The sequence below is a fragment of the Monodon monoceros genome, unplaced genomic scaffold (assembly GCF_005190385.1).
Source record: "Monodon monoceros isolate NGI ecotype Baffin Bay Population unplaced genomic scaffold, NGI_Narwhal_1 Super_Scaffold_14, whole genome shotgun sequence".
NCBI classification, from domain to species: domain Eukaryota; kingdom Metazoa; phylum Chordata; class Mammalia; order Artiodactyla; family Monodontidae; genus Monodon; species Monodon monoceros.
This window is the reverse complement of record NW_021703770.1, coordinates 23,138,756-23,151,862: the sequence shown is the minus strand read 5'-3', so window position 1 is coordinate 23,151,862 and position 13,107 is coordinate 23,138,756. Positions and strand designations below refer to the sequence as shown.

Sequence of the window (13,107 nt, the reverse complement as noted above, 5' to 3'; positions counted from 1 at the left end):
GAAAGGGTAAGAAAGTGATAGCCCATAATTCTTCTTAGATTTCCAAATAAATAGATTAGCCAGACAAAATATTAGGAAAAATAAGTAGTAAACATCATTATTTAAGTCTGCATCATTTCCTTCATGTTGACATGATAAAATATGATATGTCAGAATAATTTCACCTAACAACTTTATGTTTATATTTTCTTGTATAGGAAAAATATCTTTCTCTCTGAAATGTATCAAATAATTAATATATGAAAAATACTATAGATTATTTATTTTCCCTAAAAACCGTTATCAATTTTGAAAATATGTTTTAATACTAAAAATATAACAATAAATCATACTTATATAGCTAAATACTTTGAAATGAACTGTTTAATGCTTTCCAAGCAGGTAACCCAATTTGACATTTTCCTACTGATATCTGCTATTTTTGGTTTCGTATTCTCAAATCTAACAAAATGTGAAAAATCACATTTTAAAATTAGGACACTTTAAAATATTTGATACCAACAGGCTCCAAGTTTGCTTCTTGATAAGTGAAGTAATTGCTCAATTTGTGCCATTTACTGTTACAAATACAACTCAATAAATATGTGGGTAGAATCCTTTTCTGATATAACTATAATGAATGATTTTTTTAAGAAATAGTTTTAAACTCATTTCATTAGATGGTTTGGAATTGAATAAAAATAAATAATGTTAAAAATGTATTTTTGCTAAAAAGATAATATTTATTTAAAATAACTAATCTTATTTATTATCAATAAGGCATTTTAGAAGTCAGATGTGGTGTCATGAATGGCTTCTTTTAAAATTTATAATATGTATCTGCAGGAACAGTAAGGCAGGGTATTTCTACAAACTGCTATTGATTTATATTGAAAAAATGCATAGCTTTCTTATAAATCTTATTTTATGTTCATATATGGTAATATAACAATGAATATTCAAATTCAATGACTCTTAATCTGAGATTCATGGATGAACTTCAGATCATCTATAAATCCCTGAATGTTAAGCAAAATTGTGTATTGGGACAGCACATAAATATGTGTACCTCAGTTCAATTCATGAGATTTTCAAAATAAAACAAAAATTAATTAGCTAGTTAATTCATTTATAAAATATCTGACTTAAGTGTTTGTATAAATTAACTCAAATTAAAATATATTTTTCCTTAAATGAAAAATTGCTATTTAAAGAAATTTTTCCTTAGAAAAATAATTATGTTGAAATTTAGATACGTTCAAACAAAAATTCCTACAAGAAACCATTAATTTGATGATTTTTACTCATTTTTTTATCTCACATACTAGAATTAGAAAACTAGAATGTTATCAATATGCTAGATCAAAAGAGTTTTTTTCTTTTACATTTTGAAACAATCTGAGCTCCAAAGTTTACCACAATAACCCAATAACTCAATATGCATTTAAATACAAGAAAATATTGAATAATCATGCATGTTATATAAATATTAATGCAGTTAATTTGGTAAATACACAAACATTTTTATAAAACACACAAACAACACAGACACCACAAACTTCACTCTTGCACTAGAGAAAGAAACAAAAAAAAGAGTACACTCACAGATAGAAAACTTGTTGCTGTTGTCTTTCCCTGGAAACAATTTAAATCCTCTAGATTTAAAATCTATGGCCTTTTTCACTAGTTAAGAAAACAAACAAAAACATGTATCAGGATACACAAGTTTAAAATGAAATTCAAGTTAACAAATTTTGTTAGCATGGAATTATGCAAGTTAAAATAACTGCTTTCTTAAGCCTGATATAGGGTACCCAGAAGAAAATAAAGAAGAAAAAAAATAGCAATCTGATCACTAAGCAGTAAAAATACCAAGCAGTATAAAAGGATTTTAAGTGTACTATAGGGAGAATCTTGCATACATGTATAGGTACTTTTTAACACTACCCAGTTTTTATAGAAGAGCAAAACATTAACTCTTTATCATAAACTATTTGAATTCATCAAATTTTATAGAATAAATTAAACTAGAAAAATAAAAATACAGTTACATTATAAAAGTGGGATGAATTTAAGGAGCTTGGTTTTTAAAATAAACTAGTGTACTTTTAAGGTAATTTAGCCTAATTGAAATATTAGGACACATTTAAGAAAATGACCTAATTGAAAAAACTTAAAATACATTCTAGTATTTCTGCCAATAACCATTTCCTTTCATACACATTGCTTGCGAATGATCGATGTTCAGTCCATATTGTACAAAATTTATGAAAGTGAATTATAACTTTTTGGATTTCATCTAAAATACCTTGCTACTCTTTTTGATATTATTATATTAAAAATCAACATCAGAAGAGGCTGGCATATTTCACTGTGTACTATATTAAAGTAGATATGACTGGATTTGCCTTAAAAAACTTACAAATTCAATGAAGTAACTTGGAACATTTTAAAAACAGTGTTTCAAGTATTTTGGATGAAGGAAAAAAGTATTATTTCCTTTTAAGTATAAATTATTTTATTAACTACAGCTGCTATATAATTTTTAAAGGGACAAACTATAGTTCAGAAGACTACTTTCTACTTTATTTAAATTTTTAATGACACCAAGTGAAATAAAGAAAAACTAATTAAAACCTCACCCCACTAATTAAAAATGTTACGTAATCTGATCTAATGAGATATTTAAATAACAATTATTTTCTTTAAAAAAAGCACATGAACAAGAATCCAAGGGATATATTTAGCTTCCTCAATTACAATTTGAATTTTTTACATAATGCATTTTATGAGGTTTATAGGTAGAAATGATAAATTGAAACATTTAGGCAATTAGGTTTTGTTCACTTCGTGAATTTGAAAAAAGCAAAACTGATTTTTTTAGTTTAAAATGATCATTTCACTAAATCTTACTTGCCATTGTACCCAATTAATGCAACTTAAGGATATTTTACTGCCTTTGAAACATTTTAAGGTGATTTTTTTCTTGTCACTACCTTCAAAAGTAGAGAGGTAGAGGCTTACTGAAATACACAGCTGTAAACTATCTATACATAGTACATATAAAAAAATGAAAATGATCATTGGAGTAGGATTTAAGATACCTGATTCTTAGCAATTAGTAGTTGTTGATTTTTGGACAAGAGTCTGCCTTTTTACCTGTCTCTTCTCTTAAAATAAGTAGCTAGGACTAGATGACTGCTCAGTTGCTTTACAATTTTGAGATTCTTTATCTGAGGCCCTTTATTTACAGTGAAAGAATGACTACATCTCTCTCAAGTTATGTTTTTTGTTGTAATTCTCTTCCACACCCCAGCCCCCAAGGTAAGCTAAAGTTTAGTCCTACTGTTGTATTTGGTTGGCTGCTCTAAATTTAGTTCTGCCACTTGTAAATTTTCCTGCTGCCTGAAAATTATTTTTAACAAAATTTACATTTTGTATTTTGAGGCATAATTCTAGATTCTCCAAATCCAAACATGAATTATAAGTAGGAATTCCACCTCTACTTTTCTCTGCATTATAAGATTTGACTTTAAGTATTACAAAGGGGTTGGAAAATTTCATAGTAGTTTTAACACAAATCTGGAATTCTTAATTTTTTTTTTTTTAATGAAAAGATTGTAAACCCAAAGGAGAAAATTGAAGAAGAAAAATCCAAAGGGTCAAAGACCTCAGTTACTAGAAATAAAGGATTTTGAAAACAACTCTGTGTGTGTGTGTGTGAGTGTGTTTGTATAAACTAGGTTTATGTAATAAATAACCTAAAACCAAAAATCTAAATTTGGATATTTGGTTGGTGAGGTCAGGGACAATACCTAGCTAAGAAAATGTCATCTGAGACCAAGAAGTTTTAAACAGTTTCCTGGTTCTGAAGGGACCTAACCTTATTTTTATTTATTTATTTATTTTTTGCAGTACGTGGGCCTCTCACTGCTGTGGCCTTTCCTGCTGCAGAGCACAGGCGCTCCGGACGCGCAGGTTCAGTGGCCATGGCCCACGGGCCCAGCCGCTCCGCGGCATGTGGGATCCTCCTGGACCGGGGCACGAACCCGTGTCCCCTGCATCGGCAGGCGGACTCTCAACCACTGCGCCACCAGGGAAGCCCCTAACCTTATTTTTTAAAAGCATCTGTTTGTCAGTTTAAATTGAAGAAAAGTGAAAAGTATAAATAATTGTAATACAGATGCAGAAGATGGAAAGCCAGGAGAATAACCATTTTAGGAGATAAAAAGGAGTGAATAGAAAATAATGTAAAATTTAAATTCACCCAAAACTTTAAAATATGTTAAACAGGAAAGACATACTTTAGATATTTTTATAATTTCAATATAAAGAGCATACAGCATATCTCTTCTTGAATAAATTGAAAGGACAAATACTGTAAGTACCAATTGCAAGATGCTGCTCTAAATCATAAATCAGTGAAACGTTAATTCTCAAATATATGCCATAAAAACATATATTATGTATTACAAGGTATATTAAGTACCAACATGACATCAAGCAATGGCACTTCTAGTGATCATATTTAACTTATAAAATTTATAAAATTAACCTGATCTTTGTAACAAGTGTATTCCAGTTATAAGCATGTCAAATTTATTTTATCATAAAGATATTAAAATATGTTGTGGTATTTTACATAATTTTATAAATATTAAAAGACAGTGTGCTGTTTGTGTCGATTCTTTCCACTGTACTGTGAGTTTTTCAAAAGCAGCAACATTATTTTACTCAAGTAGTACTATGATTGAATGAATATATGCTATATTGTAAATTCTGATTTAACTAAAGGTATTTTGTTTGGAGAATTTCCTTTGTTTATCATGAACTAGGAAGGAAAGAAGTGATAAAAGAATGAATGTTCAAGATGAAGCACCTTCATGTGTAAAGCTATTTTAAATACATAAAAATATGTATGTTCTAATAAATTTTTAATACATTTCATTAAATGCAAGACATGTAGACATATGTGCCAAGATCCCTTTCCTTTATTTTCTTCTGCTTTTCACTTTTCACATGCTAACAATTTTGTTCATTTTTGTTTATTACTCTTTTGGTTTGACTCATGCTTAGCATAATGAAAATACTTTATAATATAGAAAATGTCTGGCAGAAAGGAATATACTAGGCCAACAATCAAATCCATCTGTTTAGTTGTAAGCCCCAGACACTAGGGAAAAACATTTTGTTTCTGTAATCCTCATTTAAGCAGTTTAAACCACTGCAGAGGATTATAAGTGTACTATTTTCCAGATCAATTATTGTTCAGTTATTTTCAAAAAGAATTTGAATTTTAAAAACTTACAAAAAAAAACCTGATGGTGACTGATAAACCTCATCTAACTTCCAGGTTAATTGGCTAAAGTCACTTAATTGAAATTATTTAAATTACAATGCCTTATTATAAAGATTAATCATATATGCACATACATGGATAAATTGCTAGATTTTGTTTCAAATGTCAACACTTTTTTTGTGAAACAGGTGGCATGTGAATTAATTTTTATGTTGCAGAATCTCTGTTAGTAGGAATAAAGCGCTGGTGCCATTCTTTAACATTAGGAAACTGACCACAATACACAGATGCACTAAAGGGAATTCAACCATCACTTGGAGGCTTAGAAAACATGACCTTTACGTGGTCCGTCTATCACCCAGCCTCTAAAACTTAAAGTCATAAAACATTTCCCAGCTTCAAGTTCCTTATTTTAAAATTGATAGACTCTTCACTACATAATCTCAAAAGTCACACACCAATAATTTTTTATTCTATTTGTAAACTATATGTATATACAGTGAAAATTTGTAATTTTTCAGAACATTTATCTTTGAAAAAGAAGAAACAGACATGTTTAATATTAGTGGGCAGAATATTTTTTTCATTGGAAAAAACTACTTTAGATTTGTATGGGACTCCTATAGAAAAACATTGGCACTATTTATTAAATGTTATCAGAACATCTAAAAGCCCTTTCATTTTCTACTTAAATTATATTCAAATACAACAATAAAAATAAAACAAATGAGACATTCTGTTTATCTTAATCTTCCAAATTTGTATTTATTTTGACAGTAACTTATCTTGCAAGTGGTAGTAGCTGCATTATAAATCTACAATTAAGTGAGAATATGATGGTCCCTGAGAAAAGGAAAATAATTTATTTTGAGAAAGTCATTTGTATCCTACTGATTTATTTTTGTTATTTTTGCTTCAACTTCTCAAATGTACAATGCCTTTCTCTTCTTTTAAACTGTTTTTGACATCATGCTATCTATATAATTCCTATTTTTTATTTTGAACTAAGTATCATCTTTATCTTTATACTTAATAAATAAACTATACTAATAAAATAAATTTCATCAGTTTTTGTTTTGGTTATTAAAACTAATGTGTGCTCGTGTGTGCGTGTGTGTGTTCCATTTTGAGAACATGGCACATCTCACCATTGACAGTAGATCCATTTACATGGGTATTAGAATATATAATCAATCACTTGCTAAGGAATTTTATATAGATCTAGATAATGTTAAAACACAGTGTGTTATTTGTGACATTTCTCTCACTGGACCAGGAGTTGGGAAACCTGTATTCTAGTCCCACAAGACACGGAACAAGTTGTTTAACTTCTCTATACATTCCTAAGAGATTCATTCATTTACCCGTAAGTATTTAGGTGTAGAATTTAGAGCAAAGGAAGCAGATAAGACTAATTAATCAGAATTCTCAATTCTGTCTCAAAGATTAAAATGTTTTTAGAGATTCTAAAAGTACTTTACTATGTTCAGAGGAAAAGTTTTGTTTGTTTGAAAGTAAATTGTGGCTCCATGTCACAGGCCTAAAGGCACTACAATTTAACACTTTTTTTCTACATCCTGTACTGGCAGAACTCTTCTTCAGAACATATTTAGCATGGAAGCTGCTATTTGGTCACTCCATCCATATTATCCTTAGAAGAAGAAATATCAAGAAACTACACTGATGCCAGGAAAAACTAGGTAGTATTCTTGTAGTGTCTGCTTTACTCTCTTTCATATAAGAGTTACCACTGGATACAAATTTCTGAGAAAAGAATATTTGCTTTATAAATGTTGCTGTAGTATAATTTTAGAAAATGATTAAAGGTATGCTGCAAGTAAATCATATTTCTGGACTACACAGCAAAAAAATGTATAATAGAAAATTCAACAGCATATTAGTAAGTGGTTCATGAGTCTTTGTGAAAAATATTTTATTTTAGAATATGTTAAAATAAAAGAAATAATACTGGCCTTCATTTGATGAGAAAATTAGTGGTGCAATGAAATATGTTCAATAGCACTGAAAATTCATTTGTAAAGACATATATTAGGGATATGCAAGATCCAAAATATTCTCAAATTTAAAATGACAGACCAATTAATTTTAAAAGAAATGGTATATATTCAATTTTATAATTACCTAAAATCTAATGTTTCTGCCTTTTAAAAATCACTAGAGATAAGTAATATGGTTTAGACACTCCAGTATTTTTTTAAGTCCTAAACGTCTACTTAGGCTATCCTGCTAGTTTGTGGCTAGCACTTACTCTTGCATATTGAATATGTAAGTATAAAATTTATATGACGCCCTATTTTTAGTTGAAAGAAAATTTACAATTATACATTGCACCATATACTTAAATTCTACAATAAATTCTAAGAATCAGGACATGGCAAAAGTTCAGTAAATGTTAGTTATTTTATTATTATTTATAATTTTAAGATCTAGTCAGTTTCAGATGTCATTCCAATTGGGGATGCACTATACTAACATTTTTCAACTACTTTGCGTTATATCTTTTTCACTGTGTAGGGATGTTATACAAATTCATAAACTCTCCCTGGATTTCCAACTTAAATTTTATTTTTTATATAAAGTTATAATCCTCCCCAAATTCTTTGGTCAAGATAGTAAATTTAGTATAAATGTATAGAAACACACACACACACACACACACACACACACACATATATATATAATCATATTAGTTTAGATGAACACATGTGTAGTTATTCAGCATATTTTAAGGTGTTCTTGTAACAGGCCCATTTTCACTTTTACAAAAGAGGATTCTAAGGCTATAACATCTCAAAGTTGTAACAAGATCAGCCTAGACCCCAAATCTTTGAAATCTTACTTTTCAACCACTTCAGACTAAGGAATAAGTCTAAAATTTTTACTTGGAAAACTGAACAGAGTTGCAAGTGTGAAAAGGAGACATCATATTTTATAAAATCAATTTGTTAATTTTCACAGGTCTTCTAGATTGAATTAATTTTGTTATTTTTTATTTAAGAGACAGTAGATGCTAATGAATAAAGACGCTAAATTCTGTATGTGGGCTTTCTTCCCTTCCAGAAATGGAACAACTTCAGAAATCCATAACACTTACGTAGGTACCAGCAGATGCACCAGCAATGCTTGGCGTAACAGGTCTTACAGTTATGGTGTGCAGTAAAATGTCAGGATTATAAGAAAAATGTGGGATTTTATATATTCTCTTTAGGGATTCTTATAATTGGCATATTAAAAGTCACCATATGGGAAGAGTTACCATTGGTATGGTTCACGAATACTTTCAACACTTTTAAAACTGTCTCAGCCATCAATTTAATTAAATTTCAATCCTCATTTTCTGATAGCTTCAAATGAACTATTTTTAATCATCTTTAGTCCTGCAGTTAAATATTAAGATCCACTCAATTCAATCATTTTCTTATGTCCTTTTTTGTTTTGATAGCTCATATTTTTTGAATGGTAATTATTTCATGCTTGTTTTATTTTAATTTCTGTTCTCTTTTCACTAATTAATTTTACCAAATATAATTTTACTATAAAGTGTAACATGAAAAATGATAATACTCAATTTTTCTTTTTTCTGTTTTTTCTTTTTTTTATGATTAGAATGACTCTCGCTTTCACATGAATGCCTTAGAGAACATGAAGATCAGGCAAAACTTCTCAAATGACCTCAAGAACAAAAATATACCTGCAAGTTTATAATGTTTTCTAATTCAAAATAAATGAGGTAATTTTATGTCACATATTTGTTTTATGCACAATGTCAGAGATCACTTATCTACAATGTAATGCCTTCCAATACGAGACTAATTGGGAAAGAAGCCAACTGCTTGAATAAGAGTGACCACGGTTCATGAGTATCATGACTGACGGCAGTGGAATATATTCTTCCATTACAAATTTAAGAACACTGAATAATTTTAAATATAATATCCAGAAAATGTTATTACTTTAATAAGTAACAATATTCCTTCATCCTTCTGATTTCAGATTATTATATTTTATCCAAGTTTTTCATGAAGGCTTGGTATCACTACCTGGATTGTTTTAAACAAGCATAGATGGACTCTGACAGTGTATCTGATACAGGGTTATGCTGCTAAATTCATGGCTATTGAAGACAGCAAAGCACTCTCATCATAACCCATCTATGTTTTCCTCATAGCCCAACTATATTGTCCACATGCCTTTCCAGACCTATTCTCCTCCTTGTTCTTTGTACAGAGGTTGATCTGCAGAGGCTACATCCTGCTACACAAACTCTGGCATTACACTAGCAGCACTGGCATCACCTAGGAACTTGTTAGAAAAGCAGATTATCAAGCCCCATCCCAGACTTACTGAATTAAAAATTACAGTTTAACAAGACCACTATGTGATTCTTATGAACATTTAAGTTTGAGATGCTCTAGACTCTATGAACAGACTCTCTGATCCTCTGGAGAATTCCAGCAGGAGGATGGAGGGAGGGAGGAAAGTAAGATCGGGATTATCCTGCAGGGTCCCTCCCATTATGTTGACTGGAAATGTGCCCTTAACTGAAGGTTACCAGTCCTTTCATGCCAGACATATACATATCTCTCTGTGCAACATCTCTCCCCTCCCTCATCCCAGTTGGTTGGAAAGGTGACAGCCCAGCTGCTACTACCCTAGCTGCATGATCCCTTGTGGTTCCTTTACATCAGCTCATTTAGAAATAATCCCTTTGTAAGTAAACCTTCCTTGAATTAGCCCATGTTCAACTGTTTCCCAAAGGACACTAATGGATATACCACTGGCACAAGAAAATCATTAGAAATTTGATTTTTTAGATACTATATTAAACATCAACTCTTAAGTTGATGTTTAATCAACTTAAGAAATAGATAGTAGAAATAGGGATGGCTGTTGCTCATCATTCTACCATTGGTTGCTTACTTGTTTCCTAGGGAATATTTTGAAATCTAGATCACACATCTTATGTTCTTTTCTAGCAATTATCTCCTCAAGAAGCATAGGAATTCACAAGGAGAGAGGAGATAGTGAATTGGCTGTCTTGAGGTTGGAGAGTAATTGAAACAAGGGTAAAACTGGCAAGGAAAAAAAAAATGTGGGACTAACAGAAACCCAAGATAAACTGGATGTTGCACATTATTTTAGTAACAACTTAAACATGAGATCTATATGAACAGAGCTAAATACAGCTGTATATATCAGTTGTTTCCATAATTCTCTATCAATATTGCATTAGACTATATATTTTATTTCTAAGGAAATAAGCTATGTAAGAAATTTAAAACTCTGTGCTGATCGTTTCCTTAATTTGTTCACATATCTTTACCCAGTAAAATTTTTATGTAACTATAGCATATTTTCTTCTTGTAAAGACTCTAGAAGGGGACAGTATCATTTATTGGTTGTGTGTCTAAAGCATAGGTACTCTGCCTACTGTCTTATTTAAACCACAAAATAGCCACTCAAAATGAGATTTCCCTCCTTTCTGTAGATTGCCCAATACATATACTACTAAAATATACTCACTCATTTGACTTTGAACTACACCCATTCTAGCAACTACACCACCACCTGACTATGAATAACAGCATGCCATATATCCAATCAGAACTCCCAATTGTATGCCCTGGGAAATCACAAATAGATTGGATTAGTATACCCTATCCTCATTTTTTTTTAATGCAATGCTAATAATAGATAAATTTAAGTAGTCAATAATATCTGATTTTAAGCATGGTTTACTTTAGTATGGAGCAGAACCAGCTTCACTAACTGAATTTAATACTGAATACTGAATAACATTAATTGTTAACTGATAGTGCCAGACATAATCCCATGGCGTGAAGCTTCTTAAAGGCTTATGTTAAAAGTATAAACAGATGAATAAAAAGGTGTAGCAAAAGTCGACTGCTAGATGAAACTCAAATTACCATACAGTCTTTTTAGTAAATCAACTTTGGCTGCATTTCTTTCTAATGGTAAAGTTCAGGAGAGCTGATGATCACTGCCACCCCCCACCAACACCCTTCTCCGGATGTAAGCCGACTAAATGAAAATTTTCTAACTTCTCTGGACTCTGGATAAAAACAATTTAGAAATTTCTCACACTTTAATCTCATTTGGTATTATTAAGAAATACCATTTGAAGACTATTTTAAACAACAAACAATCAAGCATCAACACTAAAAAACAATAGTCCATGATTTAGAATACAAATGACAATTACATATGAAGAGAAAAATATACCATATGATCTACCCAAACTTAACACCATGCTGTTCTGCCATATATGAAGGTTCTTCTCTTCCTAAAATTGTAAAGCTTAATTATGTGATTTCACTCCGTGCACAGCAGGGTAGCCATATGCTCTAGAAAACTACATGCAAGGGAAGCAGCTTGTTGCAAAAGTGGGTGAAAATACCCTGAAATAAGTCCGAACAAGATAAAAATGTCTCTAATATAGGACCATTTCTTCATTCTCCAAAAGGCAGAGGAGTCCACTTTGGCACCAGCTTTGAGCACAAATAGGAAGTCTAGCCCCTTCAAAATATTTTAACAAGTACAAAGATACTAAAAGTCACAAAGCTCACATTGTGATCATCTCATTCACAGGCAAAATAATTAGCTCTGATAACCATTTGGGGAAATCAGTTACACATAAAACCATTGCCATCTCTGTCCTTTAAAGTTAAGACTCCCCTTTTAAGCTCTACATATTATTATTATTTCCCCTTGTTTGCTCATTCTGTAAAATATGAGAAATAATATGTTAATATAAAGAATAAGCTATCAAAATGTCTGATTAATGATTATTGGTGGGCATAACAGTGGGGTAGAAAATCTGAAAAAATACAATTTATGAAATAAGATCACTGTTACAAGATGATGGCTGCAGTTAATGCTAAAAGATATGTGCTTCCTAAGACTTACTTAAAGGAAAACAAAAACACTGGGTCATCAGAAGTTGTTGAAATCTCTGCAAAGGAATAACTCAAAAGCATGCCTTAAGGAGTAGCACTGAATAAAACTGTTAAAATGATTATTTGCAGATACGTCATTTGTGAAAAAAATAATTTTCACTGCTTGATATTGTCATAAAGATCCTCAGGCATTTGGAGTATTTTTATCCAATACCTTTTAAGATTGCATAAATCTGTTACCGAGTACATTCTAACATATTATTTTTTCTCTTCTTTCTCCCTAAAAATAACTTATTCAATAAAATGTAAAAGAATTAGAAATATAAAAACATATTTACTGTTATGAATGTTTTCACAATCTCACAAATGTGATGAAATGTGAAAATGAAATATGAAGATGATATTCAATAAATAATTATGTATTTAAATCATAAATTGATACATTTCTGGACATGTATTTTTAAGTTGCTACAAATAACATTAACACAATTTTCCACAAAATAATATGATTAGGAAAAAAGTCAAGAGAACAGTGAAAACAACAACAAAAAAGGACAAGATATTGATAAAGAACGCAATAGTCAATATTTATATGTAGTACACCCATCTAAAGGTTAACAGTTCCCTATCTGTTAAATATGTATTTACTTTAACAATGTCAAAGTTCTTACATAAAAGGCTAAGAGTTCATTTAATAAATGAAAGTATCTTACAAAAATCATATGTAATTAAATTTTAAAATGTCATAAATTTTCTATTCTGTTATTATGCTAAACATGCATGAAAATCAATACATCAGTTACTCTCATAAAGGACATGGGAATTCAAGCGGGCAAGTGCAATTTCATCATTTATATAAAATAGAAGATAATGCTTATTTATTCAATCATG

At 30.4% G+C, this 13,107-nt stretch overlaps 1 protein-coding gene across 3 annotated transcripts in view; it reads right to left on the bottom strand.

Annotated features, from left to right (window-relative positions):
* The window catches only part of CSMD3 (CUB and Sushi multiple domains 3), a 1,080,114-nt gene that overhangs the window by 663,123 nt on the left and 403,884 nt on the right, over nt 1–13,107 (bottom strand). For 2 of the 3 annotated variants that reach the window (XM_029222726.1, XM_029222727.1), the window contains one exon: nt 1,585–1,662. The exons of the other annotated variant lie outside the window; for it this stretch is intronic. In XM_029222726.1, coding sequence (XP_029078559.1) covers nt 1,585–1,662 — 78 coding nt within the window. The remainder of the gene's footprint in view (nt 1–1,584; nt 1,663–13,107) is intronic. 3 annotated transcript variants of the gene reach the window in all.